Source organism: Idiotropiscis lumnitzeri, chromosome 14 (genome assembly GCF_059441095.1).
Source record: "Idiotropiscis lumnitzeri isolate Australia: NSW breed Sydney's pygmy pipehorse chromosome 14, RoL_Ilum_1.0, whole genome shotgun sequence".
Lineage (NCBI taxonomy): Eukaryota > Metazoa > Chordata > Actinopteri > Syngnathiformes > Syngnathidae > Idiotropiscis > Idiotropiscis lumnitzeri.
In genome coordinates this window covers 20,528,226-20,546,765 of record NC_142404.1, presented here as the reverse complement: position 1 = coordinate 20,546,765, position 18,540 = coordinate 20,528,226, and the positions used below count along the sequence as shown (strand labels likewise).

At 46.6% G+C, this 18,540-nt stretch overlaps 1 protein-coding gene across 1 annotated transcript in view; it reads right to left on the bottom strand.

The window, feature by feature from the left end:
* LOC148323988 (titin-like) overlaps positions 1-18,540 on the bottom strand; it is a 149,733-nt gene that overhangs the window by 103,463 nt on the left and 27,730 nt on the right. Inside the window, 31 exon segments of the mRNA XM_088314508.1 lie at positions 39-359; positions 1,362-1,433; positions 1,543-1,614; positions 1,985-2,252; positions 2,722-2,802; positions 3,256-3,439; positions 3,768-4,044; positions 4,724-4,840; positions 4,918-5,205; positions 5,786-6,076; positions 6,178-6,212; positions 6,547-6,652; positions 6,796-7,074; positions 7,157-7,435; positions 7,517-7,795; positions 8,504-8,785; positions 8,860-9,138; positions 9,203-9,490; positions 9,568-9,846; positions 9,933-10,211; positions 10,353-10,631; positions 10,797-11,078; positions 11,156-11,434; positions 11,541-11,828; positions 11,931-12,209; positions 12,289-12,570; positions 12,787-13,065; positions 13,141-13,422; positions 13,528-14,097; positions 14,196-14,486; positions 14,777-18,415. Coding sequence (XP_088170634.1) covers positions 39-359; positions 1,362-1,433; positions 1,543-1,614; positions 1,985-2,252; positions 2,722-2,802; positions 3,256-3,439; positions 3,768-4,044; positions 4,724-4,840; positions 4,918-5,205; positions 5,786-6,076; positions 6,178-6,212; positions 6,547-6,652; positions 6,796-7,074; positions 7,157-7,435; positions 7,517-7,795; positions 8,504-8,785; positions 8,860-9,138; positions 9,203-9,490; positions 9,568-9,846; positions 9,933-10,211; positions 10,353-10,631; positions 10,797-11,078; positions 11,156-11,434; positions 11,541-11,828; positions 11,931-12,209; positions 12,289-12,570; positions 12,787-13,065; positions 13,141-13,422; positions 13,528-14,097; positions 14,196-14,486; positions 14,777-18,415 — 11,106 coding nt within the window.

Here is an 18,540-nt window from a genome sequence, read left to right as displayed (position 1 = left end):
ATGACTGATTAAGACCTCTTATGAGTGAAAGACGTTACCTCTCGCGTCAGAATCCTCCCTTCTTTTCTTGGAAGGCTGAAGCTTGGGTACAGCAGCTTCATCTTTCTTGTCCGGCGGAGAGACTTTGGACTCAGCCATGGTCTCTTTTGCAGCCTCCAGAGGCTCAGATATTGGCTGGACTACAAAATGATCTGCAGTGGCCTTGACGGTCATCACCACTTCAAGTTCTGGTTCCGGTTCAGGTTTTGTTTTTTGTTCAGGCTCTGGTTTTTGTTTAGGTCCTGGTTTAAATTCTGGTTCAGCTTCAGGTTGAGGTTCAGTTTCGGGTTGTGGTGCTGCTTTTCCATATCGTTTAGATTCTTCCAAGTTAAAAAAAGAAAATGACTGCAATGACGTTTGCCATTTGGGGAAGATGTAAAGGAATACAAGATACGAAATACAAATACTGGCAGTCTAGGGTTCAAGAGCATACATAACAAATACCGTATTTTTGCGACCACAAGGCGCACTTTAAAGTCTCTAATTTCCCCCAAAACCAATGATGCGCCTTATCATGCGATGCGCCTATTCTATAGACTGAACAACTCTCTCAACGGTTGAGCCTTTCCCTTGCAGAGTGCATGTTAGCACACCCTCTGGCCAAAGTCTGAGACATCTATGCTACAAATTGAGTGTGACAAATGCATGATGTGAATGTTTTTTCAGTGACTTGCAAGAGAAAGCTGGACAAAAGGGCAGCTGTCCACAATGCCGTAGTCTTATCATTCATGTTATTGCAAGCAAGAAACATCACATGTTTAGACAACGGACTGCAAAAAAAAAAACAAAAAAAAACACCACTCACATCTCCCTAACCTGATAAGGCTGATAAGATCCCAGAATGCCTCAGTACTGTTTTTGTGTTATTTTTATTTCTTTTGGTGATAGGAATGGCATGAGAGATGCATGTTTTGTGCTAATTCTTTGTTTCATTATTTGCTTGTATGGTGTTCAGAGATATTTATGGTTTTGATTTGAAACCATGACTCTAAGGAGTGTGGTGACCAGTGACATCCCTCTCCTGACGTAGTCAATTGATGTGTTGCCATGACACCCCTGATCTGTCTGAGCTGAAGTGCTCCTTAACAGCCATTAGCATACGTGAGCTAGCATTTGTGAGCTAGCATGTACGAGCTAGCATGCTAACGGGCTCCTCATAGTGCGGCGCGCCCAGTCTAAGTATTAAATACAGAAATAGCACCCTCAACTGGTGCTGTGCCCTTTGATACAGAGCGCCTTTTGGCCGTAAAAATACGGTAAGACTCTAGACAAACACAACCGTATTTGAAGTGAAAACAAACGAATGTTTGGAATATTGTTACCTTCCGAGACCGGTTGTTCCTCTTGTCGAGGCAACGAAGCAACCATCATCTCTGACTTCGTAGGGGCAGGTTCTTTAAAATATTGGTACTCGTTTGACTTTTCAGGGGCAAGAAAATTGGCGCAAGAGGACGAAAGTGACGTGAACAATAAAGAAGAACCTGAGCAGTTTTCTCTCGATACCTTTTGTTGGAGCGGGAACCCTAGCTTCCGGTGCAACGGGCGTGTCCTCCGCTGTCCTGTGAACTTTGGGAACTTGAAAGATGGAGAAAGCTCATTTTAAAGATGCCAAGGCCATGTACTGTGTTGCAATGAAGATTCAATGTATTATTTGTAGATTTTACTGGCTGTCGCCTTGAAGATTTAGCTTTGTTAGTTACCTTCATCTTCCGCATACGCTAGCTCAACTCAGTGAGTTAAAGTTGGTGCAAGAAAGAAAATTTGACTGAAGATCATTTTTATGAAGTATGCATGCATGATGTAACAGCCTCATTTGTCATCGGAAGACAACCTGCGTTGAATATCCGGACCAAAAGTTCAAGGACTGAAGCAGCAGGTCAAAGACCTAATAGTCATAGGAAAGAAGTTGATGCGTTCCAGTTAAATGGGGTGTTCCGGCTCTTACCGGATACGCTGAGCTTGGCATTGGAGATGTGAGGACCACAGACCACCCGGTAGTCACCCTGGTCTGTGACCTGGCACTCATGGATCTTCAGACTGTGGCGTTCACCGTCGCTGCTTATGCTGTATTTTTTGCTGTCCTCCAATTTCTGGGTTCCTTTGTACCAGGTCAACGTGATCTCCGGGTAGTTGATCCTGATCCGGCAATCAAACGAAGCGCTTTTGTTTTCCGATGTGGTCTGGTCACTGATGTTCTCCATGACAGTGACGGGCTGTGGGTTGAGAATCACATTGAATCATTTTATCAGCGGAAGATCATTTTTATGTGCTTCTGTCGTCTATTCATTATTGTCGTATTTGTTTACTTCATTTGCAAATGAATGAACAACCTATAAAATGTACTTTGGAAATGTATCTAAGTTACCATGACGCAAGTTTACATGTGTAGTCCCTCCTACACATCACGAGATCAGTAGGTACACACTAAAAGACGGAAATTCACATTTGGAGCTCTAAAGTGCCAAGTGCTAAAGCAACAGTGTGTAGTTTCTTGGGTAAAGGGTGTCGTTTGAGATGGTGAGTTTTTCAGCCAGTTGGGTTTGTCGGATGAGGATTTGGCCACTTGGGTTCTACAGCGTTAGTACCACGTAAGAAAAGCGAACAAATGAACATGGAATGAAAAAGAAAGCGTTTGCGTTCTCGAATGAATAGCTTTCAAAGATCTTCTGCTCTTTTAGCTACCTCTGTGTCCATGCTTCCCTCTAGCTGCTGGATGAGACGGACCATATCTTCTTCTTCTACCTGGTCAGCACGTTGTACCTCCTGCAGGAGAACACAACAATCACATGCATACATGACCAAGAAAATTCATAGACCGGCCAAGGAGAAATTCGAAGTAATGGATGGAGTCTTTGTCATCTCAGCTCTTCCGTTTTTCAGGGTTGCCATTGTTTTGGATTCAGTTCTGTTGCCATTTTTTTCTTTTTTTTTTTTTTTTTGGAATGCACGGATGCTGTTCCTGACTTCAAGCCTTCCTATTTATCAGGGCTTGGGACAGGCACTGAGTTGGACTGGCTTCCCAGAGGCAATATAAGCACCCGGCATTCTCAGTTGCCCTCCCGTTCAAGTACTCACCAGCCCTAACCAAGCCTCGCTTCCAAGATCCGAAGCAACGTTTGACTATAGTCACAGGCTGCTCCGTACCGTATCATCTCTTGGTAGCCAAGTCTAATCGGACCTGACACCACAAGATCGACCTGACAGGAATTTGCTCACCACTTTTTCAGCTTCCATCTCCTTCTCCTGCTTAAGGACCTCTACCGCTTGGAGGATCGCTCGGTAGTCGTGAATGTGGTGCTCCCTCAGAATATTCTCGTAGTCTTTGGGCTCTTGCCCTCGCAGCAACTGGACTAAGTTGATTTCTTCTTCTTTTTTGGGGCTCTTCTGCTTTGAGGGGGTCCTAGCACACACAAGAGGAAACAAAATCATGGCATTGCGTCTGATTTGTGTAGTATGTTCAGTACAGCGCAATCCGGTGGACAGTCTAGTGCGCGTTTGTCAAATTGTGAAATGTCAGAAGGATTCTGTTATTTTGAGAAGTCATAACAAAAAGAGAAACGCGTGAAAGGACATTTATTTTCTAGGATGGCCGAGTGGTCTAAGGCGCCGCGTTCAGGACCCAGTCTCCCCAGGAGGCCTGGGTTCGAATCTCGAATTTCCCCATTGTGGGACTAATAAAGGGCAAATTATTATTATTATTATTATTATTATTAAGTCCGATGACTTACTTCTTCAACTGGATTCTGATGTCCTCCGCAGCTTGCTCTATTTTGGTCACCGCCATCTCGGCACTGCACTCGATCTCGCCATGCTTGTTTGAGGCTATACAGCGGTACTGGCCCGAATCAGACTTGGTCACCTCCCGGAGCTCTAGTTTGGCCTCCTGGCCCTTGTGCACCATGGCGATGCGACCACCGGGGGTGAGCTGCCTCCACTTGCCCTTCATCCACTTGACGCTGGGGATGGGCTCGCCTCCGATCTTGGCGATAAAAGTGGCCGTGCCCTCTGCGGTAAAACAACAATGCATCACATTCTGAGATGTTTATAAATGGTCCAGGTCATGATAATCTGCAAAAATGGAATCAAAGCGACTGGATTTGTCTTGGTTGTTGAAGATGTTTTATCTTTCATCCAAAAGGCTTCTTCCGTTCTAAATTCATCAGCCAAACCTGGCAACAACAGCGACAACAACAACAACCAGGGCACGGCGTGGCTCAGTGGTAGTCGGGGTTCGATCCCCGGCCAGTGTGACGAAATGTACTCGAGCAAGATACCGAACTCCGATGCTCCTGATGCAGCGTCATCAGTTGCTAGCTGTGAGTACCGAAGCGCTCTACAAGTGACAGCCCACTTTCCATTTGACCACCCCTTGGAGAACTAAACCATTAGAGACATTGATAGGAGGATGCCGCAATTAAGACGTAGAACCAAAGCAGCATTTTGGAATAAAGGTAAATATTTAAAATTCAGTTGATTTCATTCCATTTTTTGGGGGGGGTTTATGAGTGGATCATTATTGTTTTTTTCATGGGCTATTTCACATATGAGGAGAACGCCTGTAAAAAACTGACATGATTCATTTCGGTTAATTGAACAGTTTTGCCTCATGTGTTGTGTGAGGAGGAGCAGGAGGTGCGAAGCACATCCAAATCTTATGTAAGATGCGGTGTTTGGACCGACTTACTCTCTGTGACAGAAACATTCTTTGGTTCTTCAATGAAGAAAAGGTTGTCTAGACGTTTCATGGCGGTGGGTTGAGGGGCAGGAGCCAAGATGTCAGGGATGGCTTTGGATTCTTTGTCTAGAGAAAGTCATTGAGGTGAATACTCAGTGTGATTGGGACGCAGGCACTAAATGTTGCTCCATCTATCCAATTACCTTTGATGATGACCTTTGCCTTGCAGAAGTCGGTCCCAGCAGAGTTGCTGACTTTGCACAAATACTCTCCTGCCGCGGTTTTGGTCACTTGGCTGATTTCTAGACAAGGAGTTCCGCTCACAAACGTGATCTTTGTGGTTGAGCTGGACCTCAGCTCCCTCCTATCCTTCATCCAGTTGATGGTGAGTGGAGGAGAACCACCGACGTGACATTTAAGGTTCAAATTATCGCCTTCACTTAGCGTCAACGGCTGCAGTGGGATGTCAAATTTCGGAGGTTTTGTGTTTTCTGAAAAAGCAAGTGAACAACAACCGCACATCAGCACACGCACGAACATCAAGTTGACTGACTACAAGGAGTCGGACCTCAGCGATAGGACCAAAAGATGTTTTGCATTTGCTAGCTCAGCTGGCTTTTAGTTTGTTTGGATTTTCTACTCTGTTCTTAGGATGACCATCTGGTTTTACAGAGCGAAAAAAAAACAAGTTTAAAAAAAAAACAAGTTTGGGTTCTAGACCGTGAATGTGACATAGCCGCCTAAAATGATGATGAACAAATATGCCTCCGCCCCGCAGTATGCCTTATTAAATCCAGTCAGGTTGAGTTGTGTGCACTCCATTCGACTACTTTCTCAAAATGCATCGTGACTGCCATGGCAAAGGTTTTGACATTTTAAACATCCCGTCCTTCTGCATTGTCTTACAACCATCTCGCTTTGCCCATAGTGGCCTGAAAGGTGGAGCTTCAGGGGGCATGGCGTAAACGCAGCCTACCTGAGAGTCTTTTGTCCTTAAGCCCAAAAAATGAAAAGAATCTCGACACAAATAGAAATGAAAGTAAAAACGCTGATTAGAAAGAGATTCTGTACCTGAGATGGTGAGAGAAACCTGACAGGAAGCTTTCCCTTCGGCATTGGAGGCCTCGCAGGTGTACACGCCGCACTCAGACACGTCCAAGTCTCGGACAAGCAGCACAGCTGTGTTGTTCTCAAAAATGACTTTGTATTTGTCTGAAGGGCAGATTGTTTGGTTGTCCTTCTGCCAGGTGACGCTCAGAGGCTGGGAGCCAGAAAGCCGAGTCTCCATGGTGACTGTATTCCCCACCGAATCCGTCATGGAGTCTGGCGGACGCTTGATGAAGGCCGGAGGAAGCGCACGCTCTGTCGTGGAGGAAGACGCATTGTCATTAAGTAATGCTTTTATATTCAGATACCAAAATATTCCAACCACTTCCTGTCCGTCTAAACCAAAGGATCCAAACGTCCGATGGTGGCCTTCAAGGCCTTCTCTGCTGGCCTAACATAATCAAGAAGTCATGATCATATTGATGATTAAAGTTGATTTCATTTTGTATACATAATTGTTCAAATTCATGTCATATCATATCCTCGTGTGATATTTTTAGCTGAGTTTATTTCCAATCAAATTCAGCTAGCTAGTCTTGCCAGGCAGATTTCATATTATGCCTTCAGATTCTTCCCTGGGTGTGTCTTGTCTAGCAACTGTGAGAGCCTGCAAACTTTTTTCAAAGTTGCGATAGCCAATCAGATCTCGATTTGGTGACAGTGAGCCTTCTCTTAGGCCTCACGTGTTCTATGATTCGATAATCTCTCGTGACGGGACAGAAAACCAAGCGACAGAGATGTCTGGAGTTCCGGCAATTCGGCTCTGCAGGGTGAGCGGCTCACCCAGATTCACTTCAACCGGCTCCATCTTTTCAACAAAATAGGGCCGCTCTAAAGTGAGAGCAGGCAGGGTTGAGCTTGAAACAATCTGACAAACGAAGGCTTCAGCTATCATGCACAATTTATTGTGTGGTTTAGTGGTTAGAGGAGAGAAACAAAGGTGGGAATGTTGACAGTACATCTGTGTGACTAACCTAAAATGACCAGTGTGACGTGGCAGTGACACTTTCCCACAGAGTTTTGGGCCTCCATAAAATACTCCCCAGCATCTTGTAGTTCACAGGACTGAATGCTTAGACTGCTGAGATCCTTTTCATGGTGCAGACAATATTTTCTACTGGACTGGAGCTCTTTGCCATCTTTGCTCCAGCTTACAATGATCCCAGGACTTCCAGCTACTCTGCACTCCAGTTTAACGGGATCGCCACATGTCACTTTGATTGTTCCTGGCTTGTCTTGGATGGAAGGTGGTGCTAAGATACCAAAAAAGGGTCACTCACTGGTCTGGTTACCCCAGTTAGGTCAAAAGGCTGACATCAGAGCATGAGTAGGTACCTTCCACAACGAGGGCTGCAAAGCACTTTTCCTGTCCAGCCTCATTTACAACATGGCAGGCGTACTTGCCGCCATGAGTCGTCTCACATGCGGGAATCTGGAGAGTGGCGACTGAGTTTTCAAATGTTCTCTTGATTTCGCTATCCTCCGCAATCCATTTGTCATCTTTTTGCCAGTTTACACAAAGAGGCGGAGAACCGTCAATGGTGCAGCGAAAGATGGCAGCATCTCCCAAAATGGTCGACGTATTTTCCATCCTTTGGATAAATCTTGGCGGCGCTAATAAAGAGATCCAATCACAATTGTGACACAAGAGCTTTTTGGCCTCAGTATGACAAACACGGATCCTCGTAAACTGACCTTTCAGGGTGAGCGCTGCGGATCCAGAACAACTTCCCACTTCGTTAGTAACCGCACACTCATAAGAACCAACATCTCGCATCTGACAGTCCAGGATCTTTAAGGACATGTGCTCATGGTCAACCGTTATTAAATACTTATGGCTGGATGTGATTGGCATTTTGTCTTTGAGCCACGTGACGTTAAAGGGAGCACTTCCTGTTACTTTGCAGGAAATTATGGCGGTGGAACCTTTAAAGACTTGAAGAGACGCCAGGTGCTCATCAAACGTAGGAGGTTCTGAAATCAAACATTTAAGTGGTCTTTAGCATCTGTGCAGCTTCTCGGTCATCCAACTCATGAGTTGAATAGACGCCACTGATGTCTTGGATGTAGTGTCTCCCTATTTATGTTTCTGGTGTGGGTGCCACCTGGGGTTGGTCAAAATATGTAATAAGTTGCTACCGCAATGCGCATGGACAACAAGTTATCTAGTAAACAGTGTCCAAATTCTTGATAGCGAGAAGACTCTTGGTTAGAAAGAGGTGACAAAGAAGCCATTTATGTGAAGCCAGTAAGGCCCTCTCAAAATAGTGGAGAGTTACGCCATCACTTATCGTCTGTTCGCAACAATACAAGAGCCGGGTTTCCATGGAGTCTTGTACTTGGATTACAATGAAACTGAAAAAGCTCCATATAAAATATCTCTATCGGAAAAAACGGGCCGAATCCAAAATGGAATTTAGGGGCACTCTGGATCCCTGAAACATCAGATTGGAAAAGATCACGTCACATGTATACCAGAGAGCTTCATTCGAAATGGCAAAAAAGGTCTGCCAGTAAACCCAGCTAATGTCCTGACGGGGAGAGTGGCAAGGCGAATGTTCAACAAAAAAGACCCGATTGTGACCAACCCTTAGGGGGCAGACCCGCGAAAAACCTAAAAACAAAAGACGTGAACGGTGACTTCAACTGAAGCAACGGGAAGTTGCAGATTTCATAACCAACCTTTTACTTCCATCTTGACACTGCAACTCTCTGTGCCAGCAGTATTTTGCGCTTGACAAATGTACTTCCCGGTGTCACTCTCTCTTGCATTCAGGATCTCTAATGTGCCCATAGAATTGAGGAAGGACATCTTGTGTTTTGCGCTTGCTTCAATGGGGACTCCGCCTTTAAACCAGTGCACAGAGATTTCCGGAGTGCCGGCAACCTTGCATTCCAACACGCACTTGGCTCCTGTTTTCACCACTGTAAAACTGTCAGGTTTCTCGACAAAAACTGGGGGTTCTAGAGACACAACACAGAGGAGTTACTCGTGTCACTTGGACAAGGGAAGCCAAGTGAGGTCGACCAATAATGACCTTGAACAAAGAGATTGGCCTGGCAGGAGGTGGCGCTGACGTTGTTATGTAGTGTGCATACATAAAGCCCAGAATCAGAGGGCGTCACAGAGAAGAACTCCAATGACGTAGAGTCAAGGTGTCGGATTACAGAGCAGCCACCGGTGGGATGGATCTCTGTCGTGTTCTTAAACCACTTGGTGTTCACGGGTAGTGTGCCAGACACACGGACGTGGAACTTTACCTTTGACCCAGGCAAAACATTCATGGATCTGGGCCTCTCAATGACCATCAGTGGTTCTGTTGAAAGACAAACCTTATTCGTTAAATCTCATTCAAGCGCAATGCAAGAGAGTTTTCAAACCTTGAACAAGCAAAACGGCAGAACACTTGGTGGATCCTGCTGTGTTGGTGGCCAAGCAAGTGTAGAGGCCGCTGTCCTGGCGCTCCAGAAGACCGATTTCCAGAGATGCAATGTTTTCAGAGAAGGAGCACTTGTATTTGTCATCTGTCTCTATGTTGCTGTTGTCCTTGAACCACTGGACGGTCATCGGCAGAGAGCCCGAGAGCAATGTTTCCAGGTAAGTGGAAGATCCTGCGATGCCTTCTGTCTCCTTCAGTTTTCTTGTGAAAGTTGGTTTAATAATCTCATCTGTGCCAAGAGGGTGAAAGTGGGTTAAAGCGCCTGTCAGTGAAAGAAAATCAAAGGGAGTCAAAGGTTGAGCTGACCTAAGACGGTGATTGTGGCTTCACAAAATGTTGTGCCAGCGTCGTTCTCAATTTGACACGTGTAGACACTAAAGTCACTTTGCTCTGTTTTCAAGATGCTGAGCGCTGATCTGCAGTCGGAGCTCAGCACTTTGTATTGCGGGCCGGAGCGCAACTCCTTTCCGGCTTTCAACCATTTGGCCTTGAGTGGCTTGGTGCCTGAGAATCGGCACTCAAGCGTGGCCGGGTCGCCTTGCGTCACACTGATGGACTTTGCAAGTTCTACAATAATAGGTGGCTCTGCAATACAAAAGAGCAACAACCAGATGGAATTAGCTGCTGATGACGGAAGAGAGACAAGGGCATCAAATGGAACAAACACAAACCTGACACTACGAGGATGGCGGAGCATCTTCTACTTCCGGCTGCGTTCTGAGCCCGACACGTGTACGTCCCACCGTGACGCAAATCAACATTTTGCAAAGTCAGCAATGCGCATTTGTCTTCAAAGAACATGCTAACATGCTGGTTTTCGGTGAGCTCCTGATTGTCCTTGAACCAGGACAGTGTCATGGGAAGTGATCCGGACACGCTGCATCTCAATGAGACATTTGACTGCGCTGTGCATAACATGTCCTTGACTTTGTGAACAAACGATGGTGGTTCTGTCGAGAAAATAGCCACACGGAACAAAAATGTCACACCTCATTGTGAAAATCGGAATGAACTTGACCATATTTAGCTCCAGTGTTCACAGTAGAAGCCGTGACAAGATCTGCACAATCTCTGGCGGTCTTTTTACTGACCAGTCAGTGAAATGTAGCAAGAGCAGGATGTCTCGCCAACATCGTTAGCCACGGTGCACTGGTATGAGCCAGAATCTCCACCCTCACAGTTTGAAATTTGAAGGGAGATGGTCTGATTTTCAACACTGATCTTGTGTCTTCTATTGTTTCTGATTGGCTTATCATTGTGGAAAAAACATATTTCAAATGGGGCGGAGCCGGAAATGGTTCCTTCCATGAATATGGTGGCTCCTTTTACAGATTTGAGCGATTCGAAAGGTCTCACAATCAACGGAGGGGCTAGAAACAAGAAAATGACATTCAATGACCGTCATATTTTCATGTGACAACAATCTGCAGCTGCTCAGCATGACCCTTGATTGTGTTCCCTAATACTGAGGACTCAGCAAGACTGCACTCAGACCAAATACTGATTTAGAGAATGCAAACCAAGCTGTATGTTACCTTTGACGCTAACCAAGCTGCTGCACTCATCTTTGCCAGCCTCACTGGATGCCACGCAGACGTATTCGCCGCTGTCATCTACAGAACACCCGTCAATCTTCAAAGTTGCTATGGATCCGTCAAATGACGTCTTGCATCTGTCATTGGAACTTATGTCCCTGCCATCCTTAAACCATGTGACTGCGATGGCAGGCGTGCCATGCACTGTGCAGGACAACTTGAGAGGTTGCCCGGTTTTCAGCAGCTGTGAAGGTTCCAGCCCAATTGCAAAGGTGGGCGGATCTGTAATGAAGACACAATGCTAAACAAAGAGAGAAAACTACTTTGACTCCGCTCACGTGGTAGAAAGAAAAAAGCACCTTTGACAAAGAGAACTGCAGTGCAATCCACCTTCCCCACATCGTTGCGTATTTGGCACGTGTACCGAGCAGCGTCACTAGGTTTGACAGAGTGAAGCTCCAAGGAGCTTGAGAGATGTTCTCTCTTAATGAAATATCTCCCCCCAGAGAACATCTCTTTCTCCTCTCGGAACCACTTAACAAACATAGGAGTCGAGCCCATGAAGGCTGCTTTGAGGACAACGTTGGATCCTGGTGACGAGTCCAATGCTTCCGGTTCCTCTGTGAACACTGGAGGCTCTGAAGTCATACCAGGAAAAAAAAAACAGCATGCACGATGATTTGGTGACCAACAAACAGTCTGCCAGTTTTTGGGCTTCCTTTTTTCAAAGAAAATAAATCTGACCTCTAATGGCCAAAGTACCACTGGTCTCCCGTTCCCCGGCAACATTTGAAGCCCGGCAAGTGTAAACTCCAGCATGGCTTTTTTGCAAGTTGTTGATCAGCAGGGAGGCTTTGTTGTCACTCCATTCAATCTTATAATCACCACCATTGTGGAGTTCTGTACTGCCTTTGTACCAGGAGACCAACATTGGCTGGGATCCAGCTACTCTGCACTCCAGAGTGAGGCTTGTGCCAATTTTTGCATTGACTTTCTTTAGCGATTTGGTGAAGGAGGGTGCAACTGGCCGGTCTGCAATATGAAAAGATTGTCCCGCACACACATAAGTCTCATCCCTGCTTGCTTACAGTTTCAAAATGCTTCAAAATGACATGACTTGTGGGTGAAACTAACCGATAACGGTCACTGAGCATGTGCACTGGTCTTTCCCAACTTCATTGGACACCTCCATCTTGTAATCACAAGTATCACTCTTTTCTGCTGCCAGAATCTTTAAGATGGCAGTGTTGCCCTTCACGCTCATCTTGTATTTGCGTCCAGGGATCAGTTCCTTTCCATCCCTGAACCACTTGACTTGCAGGTCTGGGCTTCCAGAGATGGTGCCCTCCAGTGTGGCAGAGTCACCTGCAGTCATGCTGATGGATTCTGTTTTCTCTGAGATGCTTGCAGGTTCTAAAACACAACAGCCATTTTAGACTGAGAAATTGTTGGAAGAGTGAAATGCTTCCGATCAACGTGGTGGTGTTTTAACCTTGAACGTTTAGGAAGGCTTTGCATGTTTGCTGGCCGGCCTCGTTTTCCACCAGGCAACTGTACTTGCCACCGTGCTTTATTTGAACAGGTGAGAATGAAATGCTGGCAATGTTGTCCTCAAATTCAGTTTTCACACTTGGATCTTCATCTCTGAGCAACTCCGAGTCCTTCATCCATTTGACTGTGATGGGAGGGGAGCCCTTTATTGTTCCCTGCATTTTAATATTATTGCCCAGCTCGGCTGAAGTACTCTCAATCTTCTTTGAGAACACTGGAGACTCTGTAACGGCAGAAACAACTGAGGCGAAACGATCAGAACATGAACTGTAGTTAAATAGGGCTCCAAGTGTCTCAAGTGTTGCCTAGTGCTGTGTAAGTCTGCACGTCAAATACTGGATGTGAAAATTGTGTTGGAACGATATGAGGCGGGAACATTTCGACGGCCTAAAGTTATTTGTCTGGAGCCCTGATTGCACCTCGTAAATGGCGCACTGACCTTTTAATTTGGCTACAGACTTTGAAGTTGCAGAGCCGGCCTCGTTCGACACGACACATTCATATTCTCCGGCATCAGTGCTCTCAAAAGAGACGATCTCCAGTGAGCTCAAGAAGCCGTGTGACATGACTCTGTATTTCTTATCTGTACTCAAGCATTCCTTATTCTTTTTCCAGGACACCTCGAATGGTGCCGAACCCTCAATGGCACAGTCCAGGACGGCCGTGGCACCTCTTACCACCTGTACAGATGGCAACGCCCTTCTGAAAGATGGCGGCTCTAAATTCGATTGAAGAGTTTGGTTAGATGAGACGTTAACGTCATTTTCATGGCAAATTGAGTAAGCGTACAAACCTTTCACCGTGACTTTGGTGCTGCAGCTTTCACACCCGCACTCATTGAGAAGCTCACAGGTATAGTTTCCACTGTCACTCAATGTGACGCCAACAATTTCAAGAGACGACACATTGTCCTTCAGGCTCATTATGTGCCTGCTGCTAGCAAGTAGCTCGCTATTATTAAAGAACCACGTGGCGTGAAGCTCAGGGGATCCTTTAACGGTGCACTGCAGGCGTGCCGTCACACCTCTTTGCCAAACTGTGGCCGCTTCCAGCCTCTTTACAAAGACTGGCGGCTCTGAAGGCGAGTCCGGAAGACGTCGAAGAAGTCATTTCATTTGGAAAAGCAAACCAGCAGGGTAAGAAGAGTGAAAAGATGGGTTGCTGCTTAGGAAAGTCTTACCTTGAACCTTGACGGAGGTGACGCAGGTCGCACTTCCAGCTTCATTTGCCGCCGTGCACACATAAGACCCGCAATCTTTCAGTGTCGTCTTAAGAATGTCCAGAGCAATAGTCCTATCCTCAAAGGACAATTTGCAGTCAGGGGACTGGTGGACCTTTCCACCGTCTCTGGTCCAGCTCACACTTACTCCTGTATCTTCATCCACCTGACACTCTAAGTGCAGCGGGGCACCAACCACCGCCGCCACTTGGCTCAGCAGCTTCACAAAGTTGGGCTTATCAATTACTTGCAGCTCCATTGCGCATTCGGCCATGCCGACATTATTGGCCACCTGACACATGTAGAGGCCATGGTCTGATGGTTTAGCTGCGGATATGTCAAGACCGATCTTGTTCCTGTCACGGAAAGTTTTGTAGCGTGCAGACATGCTGGGTATGGCCTGCTGGTCTTTGAACCACTTAACATTCAAAGGAGCAGATCCTGACACAACACACTCAAGCATTGTGCTCTTCCCAACACAAACTCTCTGAGGGTTGGGTTTAGTGACAAATGTGGGCGGGATTTGTTTTTCTATGAGAATGGTGACAAAGGGAAAGATATTAACAGCACTTTTGTGGTACTCGGAGCAGCTCATAATGGAGCAGATTGGTCAGCTGCCAGTTACATACCTGTCACGTTGAGTCTGGCGGAGCATTGGTCACTGCCGTGCCTGTTGGACGCTTCGCAGCTGTACTCGCCAACGTCGTCCTTGGTGGCGCTCAAAAGCTCCAGAGAGGAAGCAGTAATGCGGCTGATAATCCTGAAGCGGTCTCCCTCTTTGATGAGCCTTCCGTCTTTGAACCACTTGAAGCGGACTTCGCTGGCATCCTTGGTTTCACACTCAAATTTAGCAATGTTGCCAGCATTGATCTCCACAGGGACCATGTGGTGCTTGAACACGGGTATCGTTGCTTCGGGCCCTGGAATGAAAAAAAAAAAAAAAAAGAGTAAGTACTGAGTTGGTCAATAAAATTTGAGAAAACAGGAGGTTGGGTGAACCTGAGCTGGAAGGTATGCATGTGACTCTGAGGAGGAAAATGACATGAGGTGAACTCATGCGGAGAAGACAGGAAACGAGTTACGAAGGGTCACTCGTGGAGCAAAAAGTGAATGGATGAGACGAAAGTGAGGGACCTCAAACAATCAGGTTTGCAAGTGGGAGTAAGTCTGAGGTTAATTGATGATTTCAAAGAAGGGGCCATCATCAAACCTCTTGAGACAACTTTGAGTCTTGTCACTGCTGTGGTCTTCCCAGCTTCATTGGCCGCCTCACAGACATACTCGCCTTGATGCTTCTCCTTCACAACTCGCTTGATGGTTAGTGTGTATGTGTCCTGGTCTCTCAAACAAAAGAACTCTGTGCCAGATTTGACCAAGTGTCCATTAATAAACCAGTTCACACTAGTGGCGTACTTTATAATGGAAGCCATGACAACCTTGTCGTTTTCCTCAGCACAAATATCATCGGAAGAAGCGATGACAAGTGGAGAACCTGCCTCACTATCTGAGGCCTCGCTGACTATGGGGGCCTTGGAAACAATTTTGTTCTTGGCCTCCTTGTGAGCAAGCACGTCCATGTGTTCTAAAGGAGGAGTCAGGCTTACTGGCACTGAGATGGGTTCCGTCACATGCTTTGATTGATGGACTTTTCTGTGACTCTGAGTTGTTGCTTTCTGGAAGGTTGTTTCCATCTTGATGGCAGCAGACTGCGAAACAACTGCAGGAACCCCGGCAGCCCTCTCTGTCACCATTACTGTGTCAATCACTGGTGAGAAGCACTCTTGAGAGCGTTCTGAGTAAATCAGCCCCCTCTGAGGTTTGTTGATGTGCATGAAACCTGGTTGCTCTGACATCAGACTTTGCTGCTCCTGCAATACCAAAGCGTGAAGAGCGAGCTGAAGTTCTGATCGTACCTCGGCACTCTGTGGGTATTCACCCTGGAAAACCAGCGTGAGCTCCATGAGATCACTGGGGGAAGTAATCATGTAAGAATGTACGAGCCCCTTTGGCTCGTTTTGCACGTTTATCTCCTGAATGTCGAGGGCATCCAAACGGCCGACCGCGTTAGCCAAAAACGCTGGGTGCTGACTCGTTACAGAAGACCGAAGAGCATCTCTGAGATGATGACGAATATTCAAACGTGACTGTTTGGGGATTTGAATGACAAAGTTAAATTCTTTGTGGAAAGTTGTGGATTCGAGACACTCGGGGATACAGAGAACCCTTTCCGGTTGGGTGGAGACACTCACAGGTAATCCTTGAGGTGTTTGTAGCTCACGCGACTGCTCCCTGGTAAAAATGTGTTTTTCCTGAACTAACACAAACTGTGGCACTGATTGGCCCTCCTGGATGGGGGTTGCAAAGTCCTGCTCGGCCGATTCTAATACAATACAGCTCTCAGTTGCAACTGCTTTCTCTTCTATGAGAATGGGCTTTTTGCGAATCTTGGGCTCGCTTTTCATCTTCATCTGAAATTGCTCTTCAGTTTTAAGACCTGTTGTATGACCCTCCACCAGAGCCTGGATGTCTGTAACATTTGCATAATGTAAAATATTCCAGCAGTCCTCTTTCTGTACCAACGCTCGTTGCTGTTTAAATGTAGTTGATAAAGGTGTCTCCTTGGCCAACTGCACAGCCTGGGAGGAGATAGCCAGAATCCTCGAAAGCTCAGGTTCGGTAACCGATTGGGACTGAACCCCTGATACAGACAGCTCCAGCTCTTTGTGGGAGTCAGCTGTGAGCTCCCTTCTTTTCTGCGAGAGTGCAGCATGTCTTCTGGCTTTATCCCGCTTCTGCACTGCCACCTGCTGGGTAGGTTTGCTTATGGTAAGCGCGGCTTCTTTTTGGAGAACTGACAAGGAATCGATGGACTGGAGATATTGTGTTGGTGGAAGCTCTTTATTGATCTTTAAGGACTCTGTATCGTTCTGGGATGGGAACTCTGACATGGCCTCACATACAACCGACCTCTGCTCTTCTTGAGTCACGATGTGAAGCAAAGTATGTCTGGCCCTCACATCTGCCTGCTCTGTTGAAGGCTTTTCACTGCTGAATTTGCCTTCTGACTGTAAAACAGACTGGCTGCTGATAAGATGAAGATTCAGGAGTATTACTCCCTGTGGCAAAGGCTCCAGGCTCTGAGAGGACACCATACATGCTACCTGTCCTAAGCAAGCACCATCGAGTAAATATTTTTCTTCAACGCTGACGGCTGAGCTGTAGACCCTGTCTTTCTCTGGACGGATGGTCTCCTGTTCTGGCACATGCTCTTCCAGTGAATGCTCTTTACTCATAGGCAGCAATGACTTGCTAACTGGCGCAAGCGATGCCTGGTGTGGCTCTTGGACAATCAAAGCTTTGGTATATGCTGCAACTGGCAGAGGCTCACAATGTCTTTCTGGGATTGGCAGTTGCCTCGTCGACTGAGCCGAATACAGAACCTTGAGCCCCTCAGAAATCTTGAAACTTCTCTCTTGTTCTCCTCGACGAAAGACAGAAGACAATCTATTGAGGATTGGGGGAGCGGTCTCGACCGAGTGGCTGCTAACAAGCTGCCTGGGTTCAGTCGCGGTCTCAACATATTGTGGAATGCGGTCGGTTATTGTCTGTGCACTCGCTGTGCTAAGTGACAGGAGTTGCTGTGTTGTGGCAGATTGCAGCTTTGAGTGCTGCTCTTTGGAAAAGTCAAGGTCAATGACTTCAAGGCTGAGGATGCGTTCAGAATGCTGCTCTGTGATCTTATGCTTCTCCTGAACCGATGATAAGAAAGTTGCTGCCTGGAGTGTTTTCACAGGAATAATAGCAGCACAAGGGGGGGGGCTGGGAGCCTCATAAACATGTTCGTAGATCTCGTGGGACTGCTGTACGGCTACCTCGTGGGCGACACACTCGCAATGGGGACTAGCAACATAGATGTCCGGCTCTCTGAGGGTTTCCACCGCCTCCCTGGGAATAACTTGCTGGTTCTCAGTACCGGTGGTATAAATCATCTGATCGCACCACCTATTTTTCTGGTCCAATTTGGACTCTGCAGTTTCTTTGTACATGGACACTGTCAAAGCTTTTGTTTTCCTTACCAACTCATCTTCAACTTTCTCGCCTAACACTGATAGCTGAGCGCTACAAGTGGCTTCGCCAAATTGGTTGGAAGCCTCACAGGTATAGATGGCCATGTCCTCCTCCTTGACACTGTTAATGGTGAGGAAGCCGGAACCATCTGGGCTGTTCACGATGACACACAAGTTGCTAGGCAGAATGTGAAGGCTCCCTTTGAGCCAGCGCACTTTGGGCCGAGGATTGCCATTCACATTGTACTTGAAGGAAGCGTGAGCTCCCTCGCGCAGCTGAACAGACTCGATCAGTTTTGAAAACACGGGAGGGTTGCCCAACGGCACTAGTTCTGAGTCAAGGCTCACTGCCTTGGCCGGTTCCTTCATCTGAACGTGCAGGTAGGAAGTGCATGTTTCCTGCCCAAAGCGATTGCTGACAGTGCAGGAGTACTCTCCTTCGAACTCCACTTCAACTCTGTCAATGATCAGGATGCACTCGTCTCGGTTACGAACACAAGTGTAGACTGAGGAAGTGTTTATGGCCTGCCCATTGTGAGACCACCAAACAGTGGGCTCAGGAAAACCATGCACTTTGACGCTAAACAAAGCCCTTTCTCCAATCGTCACAGCTGCTGGAGGTGAAAGTTTGCTGAGGAAAACTGGCTTTTGTTGCAAAGTACTGGAGGAGAATTTGGACTGTGGCTGGAGTTCAGGTGTTACTGTTTTGTCTGGTAGCTTAACATCAGAATAGTATGAGCGATGGGTTTCCTCTTCCGCTGTGATGGTCGAGATAGAGAAGGCTGAGTGGAATAATGACAATTAAAGCTTAAAAAACAGAAGCAAGTGAACAGAGGCTATAAATCAGAAATACACGGCCTGTTTCCCACAAGTGGGATATGCATTTTCTAAAATAAACAAAAAATAT